Raw genomic sequence first — 27,343 nt, 5'->3', positions numbered from 1 at the left:
AATTCCGAAAAATCAAATGCCTATTTTCTAGAACTGCAAGTATGATACGAAAATAAGGATAAACCTGAAGCAAACATTTGGTGTAATTTGAGACAGGGTTGGCAAGGTTTAGGACAGAATGGATTAATCCACGGTTTAAACCGTCCTGTCCAAAACTCACACCTGCCAACCTTAGGAATAAAAAATTAGGAACACTATGTGCGACAAAATTATACGCACCAATCACAAAAATTTAACCATTAAATAATAATAGAAATCATTAAATACCTTATGTAAATTAGTAAAACAAAACTATAAACTCCATCTTTTGTGGGAAATTTATAATAATAATTTTAAGGAATACTGGTATAATAGTTTAAAAACAACCGTTACCTATTAATATATAATTATTCTTCTCCAAATTACAAAACACAGGTAAATAATCTACATTATAAACAAACATTTCTGATGCAAGTGTTTAAATACTACAATACATTTTTTAAAAAGTAATATAAAGTTAAAAGTTTAATTCCAATAGCTGTTGCTGAAATGATCAGCAACAGCTATTGGAATAGTATTTTCCAATAGAAAGCTACTAAAAATTACTTCTGCACAATAATCACAGGAAGTGCACCTGAGGCGATCAGAACAAGGAATTGGTTTAAAAGCTAAATTATTGCAGTTTCACGAAAATTCAGATTTCTTATAAAAATATCAGATTTGATTAAAAAATTAGGAACAAATCTGAAAAATTAGGAACAGTTGGCAGCTATAAAAACTGTCCAAAACCCTTTTACTCAAATTATGTTACAATTTTATCTGAACAATATTTAAAAGGTAAAATAAACATAGAACTAATAACATATTGATACTTAAATCTACAAGAGAATATTTGTTTTTAAAAGTATGATGTTTTATTAATATTATTTGACTCTTCAATTTAAACATTAAACAAAGGAAGATTAATCAGCAATCAAGTTCAATTGGTCCTCTCATTTAATAGTACATAAATAAAGTTTGACCTTGCCATACAGGTTAAGCTATTAGGGAATAAGTGCTTGGTTAGTCATAAACAGGTTTATTTATCTATTCAAGAATACTTTTATTACATTCATGTTATCTATGCTAAAAGAATCTAGATTCTTTTAGCATAGTGGGGATACATCACCAGTGTCAGTTAACTGAAACTGATGTTATGCACTTCAAAACAACTAATACATTTTTCAGTTATTTTGTATTTCCAATTTAAACTAATATATTTAAAAACATATTTTTTATTAAATAGATGGCTTTTTAATCATCCTGTGATGCAGAAATTAAAACATTTTTAAAAAAAAATTATTTTTTAATATTACATTATTTATACTTATGCAAAAACATAATTTATCAGTATTAAAAGCATATTTATATTTAAAGGATTAGGTATTCACTTTTGTTGTTCTATGAATTGTGGAGCTTCATAATTATAAACCTTTTCCTATTATATTATTTTCCTTTAATAAGTTAAAGTAAATTGTATAAAAAATATCAAATATTTATTAATGCATGTAATTATTATGTGTACAATGGTTACAAACCTATAGAATTTTTACTTAAGTTCAAGGTTTTAGACACTTTTATCCAGTTTAGAACAGTTTAAGACAGTAAAACCCACGTGTCCTGTCCAAAACCAGTTTAGGATGTTCAAAACCCCAACCCTGATTTGAGACTATCTTTTAAATACCGTTTTATTTTAAATCAAATGTTTTACTAGAGTTTTAATTTTAAATAAAAGAATTTTTATCGTCTTGTATTTTTTTACTGACGCAATGCAATCATTCGGGGGAAAAAAAGCGGAAGATAAGTCATTCGAAATAAGTTTATTGTGCAGTATTACACTGTATCATTTAAAAAAAGTAATTTATCAAGATAAAAACAAAGTTACTTTTCTTATTTTAGCAACCATTTAAGATATTAAATTTTACAATAAATTTATTTTAATATGTTACTGTCATGCAAAAATAGTGTGAGGATATTAATAACTTAGCTACCACCTAGCTTGCTTGACTACTCTAAACAATATACAAGTTTATAATTCAAACAAAAGAACTGCAATAATTTTACAAGAAAAAAGTGGAGGAATTGAATTGAAAGTTGGGTTTACAGGCAAAAGATATATATATATATATAAAAATTATACATCATATACTGTGTCGAAAAAAAAAAACATAAAAATTTAGGGTTCGAATCATGAATGATATAGTTAACAACATAAATAGTTTGAGTATCAAATGAGCATTTGAAGGAAAACATTTACAAGCAGTATAAAATTAAATATTTACCTGGAAATGATACAGTAGCGATTTAATGTTTGAATAGCAGCTCTAATAACTCTGAACAGCAACGTTCTTTTCTCCCGGTCAAGAAATTCAGTCAATTTGATTGGTAAAGGAAAGATGCGTACTCATGCAAATTAAGAAAACACGTGCTGTACCTAAAAGAATTCTTAGGAGTCGGGGGTTAAGAACCAGTTTTACTCTTCCCTCAACTAGGAGGGGGAGGGAGTGTTACTTCCGCGTCATTGTAAATAGTCTGAGAATAAAATAATAAAGAAAAGAGGATACCCTTTTACTTTTACTAAAAATTTGTTTTGGAAAAGTATGCGTTTGAGGAGAGGAGTACGTAGAGTTTGTTTAAAATACATTATTATCAAAATGATAATATTGTATCTAATAAAAAGAGATTAACTGAAAACTGCCGAGATCTGTACTTGGGTATTAATAAAGCATGATTTCGTTTGAGAAAATTACTTGAATGTTTCTCATCTAGTTTTTATGATATATTTTAATTTGTATAAACTGCTTTACTTATTCTTTTGCTTTGTGAAGTACTTAAATCAAACACTTTTTAACCCAACTCATGAAAAATTCTTTAATTTGTACAAAGAATTTTGTTTTATTTGAAAACTATGTAGGCTCAGTGGTTCTTACTTCTTCTGTGTCGCGAATTATGTAATGCGTTAAAATTTTTGTAATAAAAATAAAATTAAATTGAAAGAAAATTTTTAATTTTCGGTTTTAAGGTTGACTACCGCAATAGTGTACTCGTTTTAGTACATAAATGTTCGGCTTTTTCCTAATGAAACGAAGCAATGTGTTATAAAAAGGGCGACTCACTTAACAGTTTTGTTTGCTTTTTTTCATCTACAAAATTAAAGTATCTATACCTGAATGCAGAAAAGTTTATAAAATTATTAATTTAAAGTTAAAGGAAATTAATTGTACTTAATTTTGAAATGATATATTAAAATATATTTTTCACTACTATTTTTTAAGACCCAGCAGATAATAAAATTAAGATAACTCTCATGTCAAAACATCATCCTCTAATGCGTTGTTACAAGTACTTTTGAAGAATCCAATTAAAAAACTAGAGTAAGTATATAAATTTGTTAGCCAGGATCTCTCGAACCAGTTAGATATATAGATTTTTTTTATTTTACTTGTTTTTTGTTTTGCTCGTAAACTTATTAACGTGTACATTTGAAAGTATATGCTACCTTTTATTCATTTACTAAAGTACCACCTGTGATTGTTAAAAATTGTAAAGGTCTCTGATAAAATGCTTGTTCTTTGATTTTTGTCAATTGTAATTTAATGGTAACTATACGTTAGTTCTGTTTAAAAAGTTTTGAAACAAAATTCTTGTCTTAGAATTGCAGCACTAATTCAAATGATAAAGATAGCTTTAACAAAAAAAAAAAAAATCTAGTATAACGGTTTATAACTGATTACAAGTAAAAAACTAGTCCATAGTATTGTTATTACACATTGTTTTATAAAATATACGGAGCACACATTTAAGAAATTAAGCTATTTCTCTTTGATATTTCATTTAAACTGTGATTTTATGAATTATTATTTTGTTTAGACATTGTAAAAGTATTAATTTCACATTATGTTGTATTTTCTTTTAATCCTGAAATGACTACTGTGTTATTTTAAAGTTACTTACTTTTTTTTTTAAATAAAAATTTTTGTATATATTAAAAGGTATTAAATTTTTGAAAGTTCATAATTTAATTTTTCAGTTGTATTTTTTTAGATCTATTGAAACTCAAAGTTAAAATCTATTTGAAACTCCAAGAGAATGTAGAAAAAGACATTAAGATTTATTCGTCGTGAATCATGAGAAATAAGTTTTCACATTTTTCAATAACATCAGAAATATAAAATAAACCTTTGAATATACCTTTAGGATCAAGTTAATTGTTCCCGGTTTAGTAAAACCCTTGCGCACTTTAATTCTTAAGTAAAATATGGTCTGAAATATTCGGAGATGTAATGACTATATACACGCTATATTACATAGTTACGTGAGTGAAAGAAAATTCAAAATGATATCGAGGCTGTAATATTTATTTACTGTTGGGGATACGCAGAAAGAAGATTGAAGGACCCAAAACAATTTATACAAAATTATTGTTAGTTAGACAATTAATATTTATAATATAAATCTTTTTCTAGAGCAGAGTAAATGTTTTACAGCATTCCTAATATGAAAGAATAAAAAACAGTGTCATACATTATTTTAAATTTTATTTGATATTACCAATATTTGGAATGATGACGAAATATGAATGGTGTAAAAATATTTAAATAAATAAGAAGAGTAACAAGGAATCACACTACTTCCGTTTCATACACCGAAAATAGTGGAAAAGTAATAAGTATAGTTGCGTGATCTATTTTTGGCGCACCCTTTAAATATTGAGTTTTGCCAAAAAATGTAACCCGGACTTCCATGGTCGTTCAGTATATCTCCACCCCCTATGTCCACGCCTATTCCTCCCACCCATAGCTCCTTCAATTTCACTCGTCTTTCAGCGTAGAAAGGGCCTTAAGTGCTAATGCTGAATAAAAGACGCGTTTTTATGTCAGGAACCATTCTCATTGCATACGAAAAATTAATACTCTAATAAGAATTTGATCTTGAGAAGGAGCATTCATGCGATTGCCCTAGATTCGAGAGTGAATGTTAAGAAATTATACATGTAAGATGAACAGCTCTCACAAGAGCAAATTGGATTGACGTACGATCTCAGGCATTGTGAAAATGTCTTTTTAAAATAATTATGCCTAAAGCGCGAACTAATCAGTGCAGCTACTCTCTGAGCAGCCCTTACGTATGCATGCATTTCCCAAAATCAGTTTTTTTGCACATAGTTTCTCAACATTCGCAGATGCATTTCGTATATCAGAATGTTACACAAACATTCAGGTTTCTCCAACAATTCACAACATAACAAAGAAAGAAAAAAAGGGATAAACTTTTTTATTCTGAGATCATTTGGAAGAAAAATTCAGAGGCAAGATGGATCAATATTGCACCACTTAAGTTTTTATTAACTAATATATATAAAAAAAAGAGGAAAAGCTGGTTCTAATTAAGTGTCAGTGCTAAAAAAAAATTTTTTTTAAACACCTACATTTTTTTGTATCACTTTATGCATCTGAATTACATATCAAAGATATATATATCTGCAAATTTAATGTCGTGCTTGTAATACTTGTACTTGAATAATAATAAAAAAAATCTTAAATATCGATGTTCAAATTCAGAAAACCACAATACCTCTGTCACTGTTATATTAGGCTCATTTTTTTAAATTCTTTAATTCATATAGGCTTCCCCCAAAACACTGGAAGGTTTAAGCTTTTGCATGGTACTTTATTCTTTTCTTAACTTGCTAGTAGAAACTAGGCATAATAGATGAAGTACACAATCCTGTACAAAAGCCAATTTACATAATTCTGCATGAAGTCTTCAAATACATCCTATTGTTTCAAAATTTTAATCAATTTAGTATCTTAATGTTTGCCACCAAGAAGAAAAATCCATATTAAAAATGAGATTACCAAATATTGATAAAATGAAAATTTAATTAAAAAATAAATATTTACATGTAATTTCTAATCATGTTGATATGATGTAGTAGTTTATTTACGTCACACTAGAGATAAATTAGGAAAATTTCAAATAAAAATTGAAGCTTACATAATATTTAATTTGCCTCTTATGTTGTATTATACTTTATGATTTTGTCAAACATGTAAATAAAATGGCGCTTTCATATACAAGGGACTGGCAGTACATGCAAGTAAATACCACGCTTTTTGCGTAATTCGAGACAAAAATCAACATGGTAAAGAAAAAGAAAAAAAAATTCTATTGGAAAAGGGAAAATTAAGCACTTTTTAAAGACCCATCGTAAAAAGAACAGTAAAGGGATTTTAGAAAATCAAAATAAAAAATAAGCACCCTTTAAAAACGATACACACCCTGACTGATGTTAACAAAGAAAAATTCAAATTTCAGGCACTGATAACTGAATTGAATAATTTTCTTTCATTCCATATAGCTGATAAAAATTTGATGAATTTTTTTTAGCTACGTAATACGGAATGCAATTTTAAAATTGAATAATGACTTAAAATTAAGAGAGCGCAAAAAAAAAATTTATGTAGGAAAAAAAATAGAATATATTTATAACACTAAGATATTTTTTATGCCAGGAATTAAAATTTATTTAATAAATTAGAATTATAAAAGAAATTTTAATTCCTCGCAAATGTAAAATCAAATAGCAGAAATGACCTACGACTTCCTTCAGGAATGAGCATTGTGATTATAACACATATTAAACGTTTATTGCATTATTCAACTAAATGAAATAAGATAAAATGGATAATTTTAATTGATTAAAAAATCACAAGACAGTTATTTTATATTGTATTGCAAAGTGCATTGTTATGAAAACTTTTTTGGAAATACATTATTTTTTGGTAAATAAAGACAAATTACTAAAGTACTTATGAGTAATAAAAATTTTATTAAATTCTTTGGCTTAAAGAATTTAGGGCTTTTTTTTTCATATAAAGTAATTATTGCAAATCTATTTTGTATAAAGTTGAAATAAACCCTTGCAGAAAAAATTGACAACATAGTTAATAACAATTCTTTAAAAATAATATAGCATTTAATAAATAATGAATAGCAGATTTATTAATAAAAAGATATTAAAACATTTGTATAAACACAGTAGTTACAAAAAGAAAATATGCGATAAACTTAACATTTGATAAGCAGATCAATACAGATCATTGCAAAAAGGAGTTTTTTTTTTTTTTTTTTTAACAATATGAAACCCATGAGAATAAAATTATTTATTGAAAAATTTGCTATAAATTCATGATACAAAAGACTTTATAAAACATTGATTTTGAATGTACTAATTTATTTATTCATCAGCAAGTGTTCCTCTGATTTCTCCTTGTGCTATTTGCTGCAAATAAAACATATATAAATTTTAAGCAAAAAAAAACTATACATACATAAAAATTTTTATAACATTGCATTTGAGAAACATACATTAACTGGTTAAAATAAATACTTAAAATTGAATCATGTGGTCTCTGTTAATCCTAAATATAATTTATTAGGACTTTTCCGCTTCTTATTAAGTTAACTTGAAGAGTGTTGAAGTATTGAAGAAAATAAGAGTATGTAGTTTTGCACTAAAGAACTATGGCTGTTCTGATTTTAGCAATTTGTATTACAATATTTGAGGAAAATTGTAGGGCAGAAGAAAATAGTAAACAAAAATTAAAAATCAAGAGCTTTATCAGCAATAAAAAAAAAGTTAGGCTTATTTAAACACTTTTTTTTTTCATTTCAATGGTAAGTTTTGAAAATAATTGGATCCTTAAATATTTTGTCATAGTAAGCAACTTTCAAGAGAAAAATCTGAAGAAAATGAAGTTTGAATATAGAATAATCTATGAGATTCGCTTTAGTGATTACAATAGTAAGAATAAGAAAAAAATTTTAAATATTTTATTCCTTAAGACAAAATGATGTTTAATGAAGAAACATTTAGTCAAAAAATTTTACAAACTAACAAACAATTATTATTTAATTAAAAGAGTAATATAGTTTTAAGGCTAAGGTACTTTTAGCTTAACTACAAATCATTTTGAACTTCCTGGGCATGATCAATTGTTTGTTTTTAATATTCCTGAGTGTCAAAACTAGTTCAAATAAAATTCTCCACCAGGTATGGCAGTGAAACAAAGAAGCAACTGATTTATTCATCAGGATTTCGCTGTGCTTACAATTTGAATACCTTTACAGAATAAAAAAAGCCTCATTTTTAGTGAATATCATTCAAAGTAGGAAAGGAAATAAACAAATATACTTTATTCAATTTTAATTGAAGTGTACATGTTTGACATTCATTAGAAAGAAAGTATTATACCTTTAGTTTGCTTTAATATAATGACTTTTGTTTAAGATATTACATTTAAGTCTAATCAATATTATTTTTTGTTAGATTTCTAGTTCCTTCTGTTAGGCAGCAGAAATAAGCTGAATGTAAACTAGTTTTAAAATAAGATAGAAATGACTTGCATGAACATGAAAACGAGAGATAAAATGATTTCCATTTTTTAATAAATAAGCGAGGTTGTCTCAAATGAAGCCTTTAGATATAAATAAGAAATTATAATCTTTTTTTAAAATTAAGCAAATATCATATAAAATTTAATATTAGATAATTTTATTAGGCATTAGGCAACAGTTTGAATGTTTAATCTTATTTTAGGTAATTTATTGTTTAAGTAAGCACATTTCAAATTTTAGCAATTTTAACAAATTCTCAAAAGTGCTAAAATTTCACTTTTTTTTTACTAATATTTTAAATTGAAGATTTGACTTCAAAAATAGAAAAAAAAAATTTTTTTCTCTTCCAAATGTCTTTTTATGCAAGGTCATTGACCACATTAAATATGTGTTCAATCACATTTTATTGCACTTTTTTCTGTCAATATATAAGATTATTATTAACCTCATTTTATTAATAAGTTTAATCTAACATCTTAAAACAAGGTTTCTTAAAAAGAAAATTAATTCTCAAAATAAAACTTCGAACTTCGGGTCTAATAATACATAAGCAAGCAAGGTCCCATTGCATTTTATAATCAAACTAAAATGATCTTATGTGATAAAAAGCAAGAAAAGTAAATGTTATTATAAACAATATATTAAAAAAAATCAGAAGGTAACAAAACTAAAAGAATGTGTGTCCACTAAAAGAATGTGATTAATAGAAAGCTGAAAAGGTCATTCATGTTAATTGTAGGAAAACAATTTTCTGAATGTTTTAAAATATTAAGTTTTATTTTTAATTATGCTAAAAACAAGACTTTTAAAATTGAGATAAACAAAAGAACAATGTTAGCAATGAAGTAAAATTTATGTCGTTCACATATTAAGCTAAGTGAAACTGCTTAGGGTTGCTGAGCTTGCCCTAATAATTGGAAATCATAGCTTATATTTTAAAAACTCTAAAAGCAAAAGAAATATTTTGAAAAATACATTCATTGTTTTGCTTTAAAATAAAATACTTACAGCTTGTAGCTCTCTTTTTGTCTCATCTTCCATCCTTCGAATATCAGCCATTGTTAAGCCATACCATTGATCTATCCAACAAAATACTTCTCTATGGAACTTTAAGAACAGCCTCTGTTCAGTCTGAAAGAGGGGGGGGGGGGGGAGGAGGAGTTGAATGAAAAGAAAATCCATAAGGATAAAGTGGTTCAGAACCAACATGAAAGAAAAAAAATTCAATAGAACTTTAAAAATAATGAAAATTTTACATGAACTACTGAGTGAGTACTAAAGTATTCACTCAGAGAATTTCAGATATTCCCATTAGGACTAAATCACATTTTTTAAAACAATTTACAGTACACATAACTAATTCTGCATTCAATTATACAGGTACAAGCTTTAAAGTTTAGAGCCACTTTGCATAAAAGTTGAATCAGTAACCATGGATCAGGGAATTGATATTATTTCTGTTATATTTAAGGCTCTTTTTCCCACAAATTTCATACTTGTCTAGTTTTGGCAAAGATACATGTTGATTTTTTTTAGAAACTATCCATTAGTTTGTATACACAGAAATACATACTTTCACGGTTCAGTGTTGACACAAGTAGATTTTGAAGTTCCAAGTCTAAAATAACAGCCTTAATTTGAAGATTTTTTAAAGTTCTTTGACTTTCAACACGAATGTCCAATGGGAGTATTTGTCTCAAAAGTTAGCGTGGAAAAAGTACTGTAATTTCCTGCGAATAATCTACAGATTACCTGTTAAAAAAACACAGGAATCGTCCCTTTGGATAATCTGCCAAAATTACTTTCTCCTATTGAAACATCACAAATTTTCTATAGACTTTGGCCAGCCATAAAAGTGTAAGGGACCATTTACATTGGATGTGAAAAATTCATTTATGTGAATTCAGATGAGCGAACCTTATTTGTGAAACATATTTATTGGCAAAAAATTTGCCAAACAAGTTTTTGTTTTGCATCTCTGAATTTGCATATGTGATCTTTTATCATCCAGTGTGAATACCCCTTAAACACGATAGAGTCTGCTTGCTTGTTTTCCTGACAATGTAAATAGGGTCATATATGAGATAGATTTGCTCGCATATGACAGATTCTGTCAGTTAGAGATGCTTTGAAATTTGTTATTTATCTTGTGGATCTGGCAACAAGTATTTATGGAAATCTTTTTAAATAATTTAAAAATTATCATTACAAAGATCCATACATAACATTATTATTTTTTGAAGTATATATTAAAGTTATATTGTGCATTTAGTTTATTTCGATTATAAATAAAAGTAGATTACTACGTACAGGTATGCTCAATTTTTTTCTTACTTCTAAAAATAATCTTAAACAATTCAAAGTATCGATTATAAGCAAAATTACAAATAACTTAATATTTTCTGAAATAATTAACTTTTTAGAAAAATGATATACTTTGCCACTTTATCAAGTTATTTTTTTTATTAATGCCAAAAAACTTTTAGCCAATAAAACACGCTTAAAGCTATTTCTAGAAAACAATTTTGAAAACTAGAAATATATACATATATATCTTTAAAAGAGGTGACCAGTAAAGAATTTGCACAACTTTGATTCCTAGGCTTTTTCTAAAAGAAAAAAAATTTGCTTGATACAGCTAATATGATAATGAGTTTCAATAAATAAGGTAAAGCTAAAGGAACAACATAAACTCAAATTCACACAGCACATTTCAAAAAGCATAACTGTGACCAGAAAATTAAATTTTCAAAGTCTGCCTGAATTAGTCACATATTTCTGGTTCTTAGAAAAGTATTGCTAAATTCTACAAAAATAATGTCAGAAGGTAAATTTAAAATAAACTATAATATTAAATTAGTTGGAAACAAAAATGAACAATTATTTATATAAAGTAAATTAACAATTCTATAAAGAAATCAAATGCACCCAAAATAATATAAGCATATGTTCAAAAATTTTAGTAAAATTTCATTGCTTATAGATATTGCATGTTATTTCATTGTTTATAGATAAGAGATGATGTTATAACAATGATATAGAATGGTATGATATAGAATGATAATGTTATAAAAAAACGTTTTACCCTTTGAATAAACTGCTCTACTCTTGTTTGAAGTCCAAGCCATTTAAATTCTACAGTTACTAACTTATAAGCTGTCATAACAGGATTTACACTTTCCTAAAAAAATGATTTTTTTTAAATGCAGAGTCGCATACGTCTTTTCACATGATGCATTACAAAATCTTAATTATATGCTGTTCAATATTTTACAAGTATTAGAACAATTTCATTAAAATAAAACTTTTCTTATGCAAACAGATTATTGAAAATATTAATAACTTTATAAAATAAGGTTTTGCTACCATTTCTAAAAAAAAAATAATTTACAGAAATGACAAAAAAAAAAAAAAAAAAAAAAATTTGCAAGGTTCCACATTGAAAAACACTCACTATAAAATCTTATTAATAATATTCTTCCTTACAATAAACATTTAAAAAAATAACAGTTAAAAACATATTTGATTGCTACAAAAAAGTATTTTTCTCCAGTGATGTTATACAAATTCTACTAGTTTCCATTCATTAATTTAGTCTGTGTACTGCAAAATCTATTAGGAAAAAAAACTTTCTAAAAAGTTTGCTAGATGGAGCTCTATAAAAACTGTTGCATGCGCTTAGCAAACACTGGTTTTTAAAAATATTTATTACTAACTATAAATCAAAATCTCGATAGTGTCTTAACGATTAATTATGGTGGATAGGGATTACCAAAAAAGATCCAGATATCTTTGGTAGTGGTCAGAATAAATCAATAAAAGTTATAATGGTATTTACCTACAAATTATACATCTCTTATTTAATGGGATTTACCAGTAATAATATTACATTTAAAATTATATTTCGTCATCTTTATGCTTTTGATTTTGTAAGTTGATAAAAATTAACTCTTTTCTTTTTCCTCAAATTCTCAGCTGAAGGCTTTCTTGCACCAAAGGAAACTAATGACTAAGTGGATGCTGTGTTCATAGAGTGCGTAGAGATCAAATTTAAGTTCGCTTCACTAATACTGACACAGGAAATGGAATATTAAACCCTCTCAAAAACATTTCAGCAAATTAATAAATTTAAATGTATTTTACAATGCACTTCTTTTACTATACCATAAAATTTTGGATTGCTATTATATATTTTACAAATTTCTTAATAAAAACAATAAAATGTAGCACAAAATGTTAATTAGCTTTATTATATGCAAAAACTGCATTAAATATCTTTACTCTGTTGCCCGTTCTAGAAATTCACATATTTTATTAAATACACTTCTAAGATAATTTTCTTTGCATTATCTTCACTGCTTTTATGTTGCCTCGGCAGGCAAGCAATACATTTTGAATAAAATATCAGTTTATTTTAAGATCTGAAAAAAATTAATAATTTAAAAAATATTAACTGATAACAAAAATAAGACAAATAGAAAAAATAATCTTGACCTAAAACAAGACAATTTATGAGAAAATTAATTAAGTAAAAACTTTGAAAATTTGAGATGTCTTGGGTTTAATCTTGGTACTCAAAAGGTTTCATCTTTATTTCAATTATTTAAATATATGTAAAAGAAAGTTTGTTTTCATGTTTTGCATGCAATCTTTTATACAAGAACTGTGGCCTTTATTAAAAGGTAACAAGAAGTATTATTAGAGCATGGCAGAACAACTATGTAAAAATACATACATTGCTCAGCAGTAGACTTGCATAAAATGAAAAAACTTCCAGTGAACACAAAATCTCAATTAAAAAACTTTCTGCACGCATTGATTTATTTATGTAACTAGTTTCAACCCTTTCATCGTCACCTTATTTTGGTGAAATTCAATCAAAAATTACAGATTTTTTAAAAATGTTCAATTTTTATAAAATTCTGTAACGTTTCATACCAGTGATGAATTTGGTAAAAAACCGAGAAAGTTTAAAATAGAAAATGAAAAATGTTATATGCCAAAACACTTTTTCAATTATTGAAAAAAAAAATACCTGAAATTTAAGCAAGAAAAAAGTATGTAGAAAGCATTTATCCATAGAATGTAACCAAGGTTTAAATAAAAATATTGATGATATTTTTATACTTTATATTTGATGATATTAAATATTGATACTTTATTTAAATTGTGAGATTGTGAATCGAAATGTGCGATTTTTAAAACATGTGAATACGAAACTTTACATTCTAAAAACGTGTTAATACGAATCTCGATGTTTGATTTTAAAATTGCGTTAATGAGAATTTTGATATTGGATTTTAAAAGCGAGTGAATATGAATTCGGTGTTTAATTTCAAAATAGCGTTAGTACGAATTTCGATGTTTGATTTTCGAATCACATGATCACGAAGTTCGATATTTGATTTTAAAATAACATTATTATGAATATGGATGTTTGATTTTAAAATAGTGAATACAGATATCTATATTTCATTTCAAAATCACGTGAATATGAATTCCGATGTATACTTTTCAAGTCACTTGAAAGAGAATTTTAATAGGGGCTTTTAAATCACCTGAATATGAATTGTGATATTTGATATAAAATCAGAATATACAAAATACGATGCGCAATCTTAAATATTGTAAATAAAAATCGCTAAGCATGATTTTAAATCATGCAAATTTAATTTTAAATCGCATTTGCATTGGTAGAAAAAAGTATAATTTTTTTTCTCGGGAATCTCAAAAAGACAAACTATCTTTGAAGTGACAGACTTATTTTCTTCAATAAGGCGAGAAAAAAATTTTCTGTAATGGTGACAATTTTTCAGCGAACAGCGTTCGTGTATATTATACAGGTATGCTCAATTGTAACATAAAAATTGGTCTAAATGGACTATGCTTTTATAATACAAAGAAAATTAGAAAAAATAAATACAGATTTGCAAAAGGTATTTATGTACTCCAAAAATTACTGATATCTACATACTAAAGATGAATAAGATAATGCAATAAATAATAGACAAAAACAAAGAGCAAGATGAATGTAGAATACTGAAACACTCAAAATAAATAATATATTAAAAAATTAAAGAAATGAAAGCTTTCTTACTTTCCAGTTACCAGTAAGTGGACCTCTTCCTGTCTTTTGGCTTTTGAATTTACTAGGATCTTCAGATTCCTTATAGTCCTAATTGCAATCAGAATACTATGTTAGAACAGCAAAAAATATCAAAATAGATAAATGATAAAAAGATATAATCAAATAGATTGGTTTACCAAATTTAGAAATGCACTTCAATTCTTTACTCAATTGCGATAAAAACAGGGATAATCACAAACAAAATTACAGTTAAACCCCACTTACAAAAATTGGAATAAAAACTATAGAGAATCTTGAATATAATGAAATTCTCAATGTACAATCTAAGTTGTTTCATTTGGATATTTGGTCTCACAATTCATGGATTGTTACTGAACTTAATTATTACTTTTTTTTAATATCCATATTTATTATGGTTTAACAATTTAATGACTATTTAAAATGTTTAATAGCTAAATATGAAAAAAAAGAAGATAATTATGCATATTAAATAGACTTATCTAGAGTCTTTTTACTAGGTTATTTAAATCTATTTACCTTGAGTTTAAGAAATATAAATAATTAAAAGTTTCACTTTAAATTTAGTTAAAGTTACAAATCTTAATATATTTTTTGTTTGACAATCAAAGCAATTTACATGGAAGAAAAAGAAATTTTTTACTCAATTAGGTAAGCACACTCAAAAATTTAGCTAATTTTGTTAAAAATGAAGTTAGTTTTCTTAAGTAATTTTCAGTGATGGAGTGTTGAAAAGTTTAAGAATGATTAATAGATTTCATCTTTTTTTTTAAGCTATATTTATTAAATATAATGTAATAGGCTCTTACATGGCAATTATCTGACAGAGTAGAAGAATTTAGGAATAATGATTAGATTTAAATAACCCATTTTAAAGCAATAAATTTGCTTAAATAATGAAACTATTGTGCATCAAACTAAAGAAAAACAAAGTTGAAAAAGAAAAAAAAAACATATGGCCATTTTTACTACAAATCTTATGTACAACAATCTTTTATAGAAAAAAAATTTTTACATTTTATTTTTGATAAGATATAAAATGAAATAGCAATCTGAAATCAAAAAGAATACTACAGCTATATTACCTTAGAGGGAACTTGGTCATTTCCTATGTCAATAAATTGAACCTCTCTCATTTTTAGTTTTTCTGGCGGTAATTCATGTGCCTAAAAAACAAAGAAATTGGCAATTTACTTTTTATTTCACAAAAAACTTGGATAAATAAAATGGTAGTAGAGAATATTTTTCACTTTTTAAAGAATATTAGACTATCCAAATCACAATCTTAAATTAAAGCAAAAACATACCTGACTCCTTATTGCATACAAAACCAGTAGAACTCTAATATAATTACAAGAGGTTGAGGTAATATAATAACCCACATTTTTAAAATGTTCAGGAGAGCATTTTTAAAAAAAATTCTAAGCCATAAAAAAAATGTTTCAATGGGCTGTTAATTGGCAGATATTAAAACTAGTAAAGTACTGATATTGAAACAATAATAAAAAAAGTTTGATCTAAAAATTCTACTCAGAGATATTACTACACCTGATTCAATTTGTTAAATAGTACAAAATCACAGTAAGTAGTCCTCACTGCTCTTTCCATAACATTAAAAAGTAACTTTGCCGTGCACTTTTAATTTATTCTCAATTTTGTTAAAATCTTTTTATATTTCTTAAGAATTCACACTTTCTTTTTATTCAGGAATATATTAGCAATTTTAGGTTCTTCATGTACACATTAGGAGGAGAGGACGGCATATATATGTATTTTATTAGGTAACAAAAGAACTTGAATTGCAACTCTAAAAAAATTGTATACAGAGTTTTTCCCTGTTGCACACAGTTCCTTGTTATTGCTTATTAAGAAAAAATAATAATAATAATAAATAAGTGAATAAATAAATAAAAATCTGTTGTTTGTAAGATCATTAGCTTGGTTGAAGTTTGTAGAATAATCAAATCACATTTGATAATTTGTTATAAAAGAGAAAAAAAGATAGTTTTTTAGCAAACAATTTTTTAAGTGAAAAAATTTAGAAATGGTTCTCTTTTAAATTCTGATCTTTTGAATATTATTATGGTACATTAAGACAAATTAGATTAAAAATTGATGGACGGTGCAAAATACAAATAAAGACACCTTTATAACTTTTGAATGATAGATAGGATTTTCAAGTGCTAAATTGCAATCCTAATGATTTAGGAGTCAAACCTTATATATAGGACTGGGCTATAAATCGATATATCGCGACATATCGATTTAACGCCTATATCGGCAAACCGATACAGCAACTTTCATTCCAAGCGATGCATCAGAAATCTGATTTAAGCCGTCGGGTGAAGAAGACGATATAACGATATAGCGATACACGCAAGGACTTTCTCTTACGTTCCGATGCCAACTCGCGCTGTGGAAGACGATATTGTTTCGTTATGTTGAGACGGCCTTGACTGATGAGCGGTAGAATCAGAATCACTTTTGAGACCTTATATCGTTATATCACATGTTCGTTTTCGCACCTTCGCGATTTGAAATCGTTTCTTGTAGATTATTTTCAATGGGATTAACTTCGTGATCGCCGTCGTAACGTTGTTCTGAACGCAATCTATTATTGAAAAGAATTTATAAAGAAAAGTTTCTTCATTAATTAGGTAAGTTTTTTATTTATTTTCGGACAAAACTTTTTTTATATTTTTAAATGTGAAAATTATCGGAAATCTAATTTAAGGCACCCATAAGGAATTAAATTACAAAGTAAATAAATTTGTTAGGTTATTTTTTTACTTTCTTTTAATTTATTAAAAACCTTTCGGATAAAACTTCTAATAATTTAATGGGCTTCTATTACTGATTTTAAATTTATAAATCTTGAGTTGTTTTTATTTTTAGAAATAAAGTTAAAACAAAACTTATTTTTTGGACATAAGTCAATAAACTTTATTTGTTCAAAAGAATTTGAAAAGCTTGCGAATTTTATTCATTTCTTTTTTCTTTTTTTATCAATTACTACTTCGTTTTATTAGAGAGTAAAATCATTATTTTTTTTTAATTTTCGTTTTATATTATTAGTTAATTAGCTAAATATATTACCGAATATCACAATTCTTTTGTTTTTATTTTTAAGAATTTAATTAAGAAACTTTGCCTTACTTTGTTTTTCGTTCGTTCATTATTTAATTTAATTTAATTATTTATATGAAATAATAATAAAAATAGTGTTTAAGAAGCATTTTTTTTCTAAAATTTATTTAGCTCTTTATTTTAAGCATACAAATAATTTTTTAATGAACTTATTTTTTAAATTTTGTTCCTATGCTGTTAGGTAAATATATTGATAAATTTCACTTTTATTTATTTTTTTATTTTTAAACTAAGAAATCTTTTGTTATTTGCGTGATCATTTTTAGAAAATATAACAAAACTTGTGTTTACTTCTTCATTAAGAATTTGAACATTACGATCGAACTTAATAATTCGGTAATTATTTACGCATAATAGTACAAGCAAATATTGATTTGTTAAAAAAAGTTTCTTTTTTTTTAAAAAAAAAAAATATTTTTAACACTTTGTTTTAAGTGTATAATAAATTTCTTAACAAACTTTTTTTCTAATTTTTTAAATTTTCTTTCAATAATTTCAGCTAGATATCTTTATAAAATTCCCTTTTTATTTTTAAACTGAGAAATCTTTCAGAGAACGAAAATTTTAAGAAATTATTACAATTCTTATGTTTACTTTTTAGTTTAAAATTCGAACATTTTTAATTTTAAACTTCAGCTTTTCGTCAATCTAACTTTTATTTTAATTAAAATATATTTTGAAATTTCAAAATCAGCTTTTGTTTAATAACAATATTTTTTTTCATTAAGGCTGTTTTAGGGGTTAACTTAAATTAAGACTACTTATACCTTATAAACGATAAAGAAGTACAAATATTTCATTCTGTATCTACACACATTTTTTCAATAAATATTTTAAGTAAGATTTGTACATCTTAGTCAATTTATTTAATATCTTTCTTTAGCAAAACATATATATTTTTAAATTTATAAATTGATTTAAATCAATATGCGTATGAAGTCTTGATAGAAATCTGACTTTCTGTGCCTTAAAGTAAATGAAATTCAAAAATACTATATCGCGATTCATCGCTATATCGCGATGCAAAACTGACGATATATCACGATATATAATTTCTAATATCGCCCAGTCCTACTTATATATGTGCTTAAATATGTGCAGAGACACAAAAACATACTTTCTCGGAATAAACATACCTTTTTTTCAACAAATTTGGATTTTTGTTTCTCAAAATATTAGGATAGCTGCAATCAGAAAAAAAATATGGTTTCAATAGTTTGTCTAAAGAGCGGTCATAAGTTTGGGCCCCATTATGTTCGTTTTTTATGCATTTTGTCAAATATCCGAAACTACAAATACAGTAACATGACAAATTTATGCTGTTCAAAAAAATGAACAGATAGAAAATGCAGCTTAACTTCATATTCCCTTGTGATAAAAGACTTAAATTATTTGTAAATAATTATTATTAAGCAATTTGGAAAATTAAATAGAAAAAAAAACAAGTAGATTTTGAGTTTACATTTAAATATTACAGATTTTTAAAGAATTCTCTATTTAGATAAAAATTTAAACAATTAACTCTTTAAATTAAGGTGAATTATTTTAATAGGAAAACAAGAGATTAAGTGTCAGTTTCATATTTAAAATGTAGCCAAAACCTAATATAGAATTTAATATCAATTTAATTTTTAAAAAAATTTCCTATATGATAAGAAACAAAAAAATTTGGTGAAATATAACATTTAAAACAAACACAAAACAAAAGCTTGACAACACTAAATTACCATCCATAACAGAAATTAAGACAAAAGTTAACATTTGAGAAAATAAAAATTATTAAGGATTTAAATGGTTAAAAAACACTTAATTAGGCAACAAAATAAAAACTATAATATCAAACAACCATCAATACAGAAAAACATAATATTTAGGCTTTAAATTGGACTGAAATAACAGACTAATTTAATAACTCTGTTACATTTTTTAAAGTTTTATTAGACTTGAAAGATTATTAAGAATGGACTAATTCATATTTCTTACAAAATATGCCAATAGACAGGATATTTTGTTTTTTAAAAAAAAATGAGACAACAAATAGTAAAATTTCTAGTTTTTTACTTGATTCATGAAACTCACATTTTCTTGATCTCCCCTATCCGGACAATGCATCGTTTCAATACTTATAAAGAAAGCATCCTTCATATAACCTGGATTCTAGAACAGAGCATTCCATTTATTTTTTAATATTCTATATTTTGTGAGTTATTTTTAATTTAATTTTTAAAAAAAATTCTTACTGTTATAACTGCATCCAAAATTTACAGCACATGAAACAAAAGTTAAAATTAGTACATTTTTTCAAACATAAAAAATAAATATTTGAAATCTTATGACAAATTATTGCTATTACAACGAGCAGTTAAAAGAACAGTAACAAATATTTATCAGCTATATAATCAATGTACTTTCAATGTACTGTAATTAATAAACTTTTTTTTAATCAGAATTTTTCAATATAATTTGATACTTAAATATTTGATGTCATGAAATAAAGTGAAAAATTACTAAAAAATATCTTCTATAAATAATTTGAAAAAGTAAAAAAAAAAATTTGAAACTTAACGTGAAATTGTGAAAAACTATCAAATCTAAATGTATGAATGATTAAAAAAAAGTTTGCAAAAAAAAACAACATTTGTATTGTTAAATAATTGATGAATCCATATTAATTAATAAAAAGTAAAATAAATCAAACACATTTTTCTACACACTGTGAAAATCTCATATTTTAAAAATGTTACGGTAAGTACAAGAACAGAGTAGATGCACGTTAGTGATTGTAGTTAGCATGAACAGGTACAAATATTGCAATATGGTCTAAAGCTGTATAATAAACACTCAATATGGGCTATCATTATAAAATTGAAAAACTTAAATGAAAAAAATTCAAAATCACTCTTTAAAATCACTTACCATATATTTCTGAACATAAGCCAAGAATTATTAGAAATTTTTTGAAAGCTTTAGAGGGGATAGCGTACAATCAGATGTACCAACTTCAAAAAATTCCAGGACAACTGAAGTACTTTGTCGAGCATTAGCAATAATCAGTAAATATCACAAAAGTTACATACAAGACATGAAATGGATGCAAATGAAATGCCTAAATGCAGAAATTGCAAAAGAAACACATAAAAAGGACAATTTGAAAGAAATACTATTATTTTTTAAACTTTCAGCCTTATGTTTATGTGAATAAGAATACACAAAAGATAAAAAAAAAAGCACACTAAAATTCAATTAATTTCGCATTAGAATCAGATTCTCCGCAAGGCTCAGCAAATTTTTGTTCAGTCATCGGAATGTCTAGACTTAGTACACCTTCACTGCCGACAATCAACGCTGCGCAGCTGAAATGTTTGGAGAATTAATTTCAAGTGTAGCATACCTTTTTTTACATTGACTTATACACCAGTTTTGAATTTTGGTGTGAATTTCTATATAAAACAAATATTCTTAGGCTTATACACGGATAAGCGTATGTTTGGAAATAGACGATATGTGGAAAAATGGTCCCTAAAGTTTTATGATGCAATTTTACAACAATCCCTAAATTGGAACTATGAGCAATAATGGTTTAAGACAGCGCTTCCCAAAGTGTGGTATGCGTATCCCCAGGGGTACGGGAACAGTTTAGCTGGGGTACGCGTTCTTATGCAAAATATCTTGCAACCAACGAAAATTTCAAAAAATTTTATTTAAAAACAAAGTTAGCCATGAGAATTTACGATTACGCATTTTTCTATTGGCTATTTTTTGCAGAATTAACAATTAATAATTAGTGGCGTCAACAGCCAGTTGTGATTTTTAACTCGTGTATTTTTTTAAAGTAAAAAATACATTCATACATTTTTATTAGTGGTACACAACATTACAAAAAATTTAGAAAGGGTACACAAAAGTCGTAAGTTTGGGAAACACTGGCTTAAGATATACACTTCTTTAAAATTGAAAACAATGCACATTTTTATAAATTTTAACTTAAAGTTTTTACCAGTGCGACAGTAAGGATAAGCATTCCAAGCTTCTTCGTGAACTTCTAAAGCTCCCCTTGGAGCTAATAATCGAATATAACCAGGAACACGACTAAAAAAAAAAAAAAAAAATTAAAACAAGAAATTCAATTGAATAATAATAATTTAATACTTTTTTAATCTATCCATACTTATTACCTTGCTAGATGATACACTTTGTAAGTGTATTGACCACTAGAATATTTGCCTCCCAGTAAAGGAAAGTTTTCAAAAGGTTCATTTTTTCTAACTTCAACCCCTTCACCACCTCCTGTTTCATTTTTGCTAACTTCAGCTACAGAGTATAATTGTCCTACTTGGTACTATAAATATAATATAAATTCTTTCAAGAAGGAATAATTTGATGTAGAATACAGTTATATTTAAATCATGATTCATATAAAAAACTTTGACTCATAATTAAAAATCAATCATAATTACAGTGCCTTTTTTTTATATAATTAATAAAATTCATTACGATATAATTTTTAGTAAAATATTCACACTATTTATGAATAAAATTTAAATTAAGTTACTATTAATTAATATTGAGTAGAATATTCAAATAATATTTGTAATGTCCAGAAAAATTAAAATACATCAGAATATGATTTTATTCTGTCAAACATTTGATTTATATAAAATTTTTTTGATAAACAAGTCAAAATAAAAATTTTTACTAATCAAACAGAATATAAAAGCAGGAGACAGAAATCATTTTAGCAATATTTATAATTTTCAATCAGTAGTAATTTTTTCTTTAAAATTATTTACAAATAAGAGTAAATTTGATAAAAATTTCTTCAGATACTAAATATAAATTCTATATCAGCTGAAATACAATGTGTAGTATTTTTTAATTACATTAATATATAACCCATAAAACATAGAATTACTCCATAATATTTCATAAGTTGCAGAGGTGTAGTGGAGAGAGTACGTGGAGAAACTGTATGCTCTACTGGTTTTTGAAAAAAATCCCATTTTTTTTATACACAGTAAAATATGTTTATCTCTGTATTTTTTCTTAAACTTATTTATTTTGCGCACTGCAAAAATGTTTTTGCTGTTTTGAAGTTTGTTAAAAAGACAATTTCGTGAACAATTTCTTAAGTAATAATAATTTAGATGAAATTAATTTTTTCTAGCGGCATGCATATTTAAACTTGTAATGCCAAATTCACCTGACAAGAATTCAAAGTCTTGACCTTTTTCCTACCCAAAAAACATCATAAATTCAAAAAAAAGAATTCAGTTTAAAAATTTATCTTTCTTTTTTCTCTTCTAGACATTAAACTAAATTATGGAACATTAAATGACAAATATTTTACTTTTGAAGAGGTATTAATCAATATTAAGAATTATATAGTGAATGAGGCTAGAAATAAAAGTTTAAGTAATACAATATACTCTTTATATCTCGAAAACCTTGTTATGTCAACAAAAAAATATTTTCCCTCTTGGCATTACATATCCACACAGTGTTAATTTGAATTTCTGCGTCAAAGAGTTTCTACTCAAAACCTTTTTATGTCTAATATATTATGAAATAGAATATTTTTTTCAGAAAAGTCACAATAAGTTTATTGTAAACCAATTATTTTCTATTTATTTCATAATTATTTTTATCTTATTTTTAAAAATTAAATTATCATTACTGAATTAAGACTTATAGTCAACTATCATTACATACATATTTATTAGTACTTATTTTTATGTTTCATGATTCTACTTTTTAGAGTACAATCTTAGAATATATTTTTCTACTTTTCAGAACATATTTAGTTCTGAACTTGTTATCTAAAAAAATTTTTAGCGTCCCTTCAACTTTAAGATATCGAGAGTATACTGTACTTTTACGTGTTAATTACGAAAAAAACTTTACAATTTCTAATGCTCCCAAACTGAAAAATTTGTAAACTATAATAATACCTATGAAACTAGAAACTTTGTATTGGTTTGTTTGGCTTAGTAATGTATTTACAAGAAGAGATTTCAAATAAAAATTAACAGTTTAATTATCAACTTTTAATTTTCACTTGTTATAGTTTTTTGCCATATCCTTTTGTGCTAAGTATTGTTCACACAAAACTACATGGCAATATCCAGAATTAAGTAATTTAAGACAAAAAAAAAGTCAACTATTTTTAATAATTGTTTATTAAATATATTTTAAAAACAAGAATGCCACATTTCATAATAATACACCAAATGGTTAGTAATTACCTTAACTGTTTAGTAGTATAGTTCACTCGAAAATACCTAATTATATTTATATTTAAACAGAAATGATAAAATTGCAGTTGTTCTTTATTAAATAAATTTTGAAGACAAAATATCCACATTTCATTATAATTTACATAACTGATTTCTTAACTTTCTGGCATTACACAACTATATTTGATTCTAGACAGTTTAAGGAAATGGGTAAACTATTTTTTGATTAGTTTTTAATTTTATTAAATCTGCGTAAAAGTCGAGAAATCACATTGAAATTTAATTTAAAGTTGTTAATTTCGTATTTTATTTATAATTTCATATTTACAGTTTCTTACAATTTCAGTATTTTTTAAAATTTAAAACAATGTAGTAATGGACAAAAATGTTTTTGTTGAGTTGACAGAAAAGTTTTAGACAGGACATGAAATATTTTACTATTGAGTCAAAAACCTTAGCAATCTTTTCTTGGCTTACATTTAATAATATTAGTTAAATTTCAAGATGTCCATTTATTTACATTTTAATTTTGCACTTATTAGGCAGACATTAGAAAATCTTCAATAGAAAATATTAAATTTTAACGTAAACATACATAAAAGAACCAGAAATAACACGAAAATATAAGGCATATGAAATAAATTATAATTTTAAAGATACAAAATTGTAATTTATTAATAAAGAGACAAAAATTCATTATTACGATTGCAGCAAAACACAACGAACTAAAATTATCTCACCTCTTCAACTGTAATAGGAAGAACTACCCTGCTAAAAAATAAAATGACACATCATCATTAAATAATCAATGAAAAGTGTTTCATTCATTAATATCATGTTTAAGTAATGTAATGTTAATTAAGAGGAAGAAATTAAAAATATTGTCTTAATGTCGATATTTTCCTTATTCATGGATAAAGAAGTTTAAATGAACTAAAAATCTACCAATAAATTCATTCCACAGAAGAAATTTAATATTAATACTTACTATTCCTTTATCAGCATAGTGAAACAGTGTTTAAACAAACACCGAAATTATAAATATCGATGATCAGCCTCTTTAAATTTGAGCCGAGTGTTTAAAGAGAGCAGAATGAAAAGAAAAGGAAGGAGCGGAAAGCCAAAGCAGCAATTTGTTGATAATTGGGTGCTTTAATAAATACATTCAAAGTTATTTGTACAAGAACTGAAACTTTTTGTCGTTCGTAAAAGGTTCCAAAAGTCTGTAAAACCATGCTTAAAAGTCAGATATGAAAATTCCAGACTTAAAAGTTGAAAAGGTGTAATATAATAGTCATCATTTTTTTGAAAACCGGTAACACCCTTAATGTCTTCTGCACTTTTCTTTTATAATTCATCATTAATTTTAATTATAAAAAATACTTTTGTTGAGTAAGGTTCTGAAATATCCTCCTTAAGATTTACAACGATGGTTAGAAACCATTTGTCCTTAAACATTTGGGGACACTCACTGAACTAACATTCTTACTGATAAAATTTATCCAGTTTAGTAATACAGATGCGTTATTGGCAATCGCAACGCTCGAATACGCCATCTGGGAAGCGACTGGTTTCATGCCTTTGGCCCTTCTTCCTTCCCTCTCCTCCTCTTTTCAGTTATATAGAAGTGTACTACGATATTTTCCCTTTTTATTTAATAAAAATAATGCTTAAAATTTCCGAGATGCTTTTCTTTAGAACTATGTTTAATGTAGCTTTCAGTTCCATATAGTTTTCCAACTTAAAAGATTTCAATCTACATGAAAATCAAGAGATAAACTAATGAACTTCCTTCCTCTATGACTCTCCACATGCTAATGAGGAAGGCATGCAAAGGATTGCCATAGGCGGAGAGTTCTGCTTTACGCCATCTGCAGCCCATTTCGATCGCCAATTTTTGCCAAACTATTTACCGATTTTTTTACACGTATGTTAGCTCAGCTAATTTTGATATCAAATGACTGTGGTAGCTGTAGTTTATTTACGTCGCACTAGAGCTGCACAATGGGCTACAAGCGACGGTATAGGAAATATCCCAGAGGATGATCCGAAGCCATGACATCACATTTTTGATCCTCTGCATGGGAGATGGCTCTCCCACTTCGGTAGTCCGACGAAGTCGAGCACTTTACGGTAGAACAATTTAACGAGGATTAATACCCCTCACTCTCGGTCTCTTCGCAGACTGATCCAAGTGGTCACCCACCCACACACTGACATCGTTTTCTGAAACCATCAATTCTGTTATCAATATTTCAATTCCGTTTTCAAGATTTGAATTTTAAGACAATTTGTCATAAAGTAAACAATGGCTAAGTATAAGCAATAAAAATAAACAGAAACTCTAAGTTAAGCAAGTAAATTTCAAATTATGAACATCATTATTATTATTATTCAATCGTAGTAGAAAAAAATTAAAAAAAATAAAAGTCATCTTCAGCTTCTCTGTCATTTCAGTTCGCTGCCTATTCGCGCAGATTTTGAATCTTAGCTGTAAAAAACATATTAGTCCGGTGTCTGTAACAAGATCTGCCTGCGACTGTCTTAACACATTTCTGAGCACAACAATAACAAATTTGTTTGAACACCTATACACAATTTTTTTCTCTAACCCAGTCTTTACTACTGCCACATGAAATTAAATTCAATATTCGTTTTGAGGCAGGTAGTTGTGTAATGTAAACAGTACGTAGTGTTCTTTTACATTCCATTGCCAGTCTTTTGGAATCAAATTGTTTCCTAAACGATTGTTTAGGTGGCGTAACAAGAGGTGGTCGCCTGTGGTGATTCGCCTCATTCGACACTTCTTAAGTACTTGAACAACGTATTTTCTTACCCTAATTTTTTTTATTAAGTAACGATTCGGTGGGGGGGGGCTAAAATATTTATGATTAATTTCCACTTACTTTCTGATGGAATATACATTATTTTTCTTTAACAACTAATTTCGGTGGCATAGGCATGAGAGTGGGCCCACTTTTTGTTTTTAGAAAACAGTTTGTTTATAAATAACTGTTACATACATTATGAAAACAGTTAGTTTGTACATACATTTATGTATGAGTATGCATGCACGTATACATAACAATAGTATAATCATCTGAACTCGGCTGGCAACGAACGTGTTTAACAAAAATCTTTTGTTTATTCACTTATAACAATAAACTGAAAAAAACTTTGCCAGCAGGTTAAACAGAATTTGAACTCTTTTAATAGCCTTTTATTGATCGCTACTTTTTACATTTTTTGGTGCACGTATATTTCCTGTTATTGTTCATATTAACTCATTTATGCCCAGCCATTAAAAAGCAATGTAAGGAAAACATTCAAATGAAAAAAGTGGTGCTATATGAAGTGGATATTTATTCCTGTTACCTACCACTTTAGCTATAAAAAAGCACTGTGCTTTGACTTCAGATCCAAATATAAATTTTTATAT

The 27,343-nt window shown here is 26.4% G+C and overlaps 2 protein-coding genes across 2 annotated transcripts in view; both read right to left on the bottom strand.

The window, feature by feature from the left end:
* The window catches only part of LOC107443821 (nucleolar protein 14 homolog), a 34,667-nt gene extending 32,014 nt beyond the window's left edge, over positions 1-2,653 (bottom strand). Inside the window, exon 1 of the mRNA XM_087165359.1 lies at positions 2,301-2,653. The gene's annotated coding sequence lies outside the window, so the exon portion shown is untranslated. The remainder of the gene's footprint in view (positions 1-2,300) is intronic.
* A 4,514-nt stretch (positions 2,654-7,167) lies between these two features.
* On the bottom strand, positions 7,168-25,335 carry LOC107452895 (phosphatidylinositol transfer protein alpha isoform). The gene is made up of 11 exons (XM_016069518.4): positions 24,893-25,335; positions 24,645-24,675; positions 21,847-22,010; positions 21,669-21,760; positions 19,912-19,919; positions 19,751-19,828; positions 15,610-15,690; positions 14,516-14,593; positions 11,504-11,599; positions 9,427-9,549; positions 7,168-7,303 (listed from the first exon to the last, which is right to left on the bottom strand). The coding sequence occupies exons 1-11, from the start codon at positions 24,907-24,909 to the stop codon at positions 7,259-7,261; spliced, it is 813 nt and encodes a 270-aa protein (XP_015925004.3). The 5' UTR covers positions 24,910-25,335; the 3' UTR covers positions 7,168-7,258.
* Positions 25,336-27,343: the final 2,008 nt, after the last annotated feature.

The sequence above is a fragment of the Parasteatoda tepidariorum genome, chromosome 6, assembly GCF_982258835.1.
Source record: "Parasteatoda tepidariorum strain Cologne lab strain chromosome 6, Ptep-v5.0, whole genome shotgun sequence".
Taxonomy (NCBI): domain Eukaryota; kingdom Metazoa; phylum Arthropoda; class Arachnida; order Araneae; family Theridiidae; genus Parasteatoda; species Parasteatoda tepidariorum.
The sequence above is the reverse complement of the archived record's forward strand: the minus strand, read 5'-3'. Positions and strand labels throughout refer to the sequence as shown.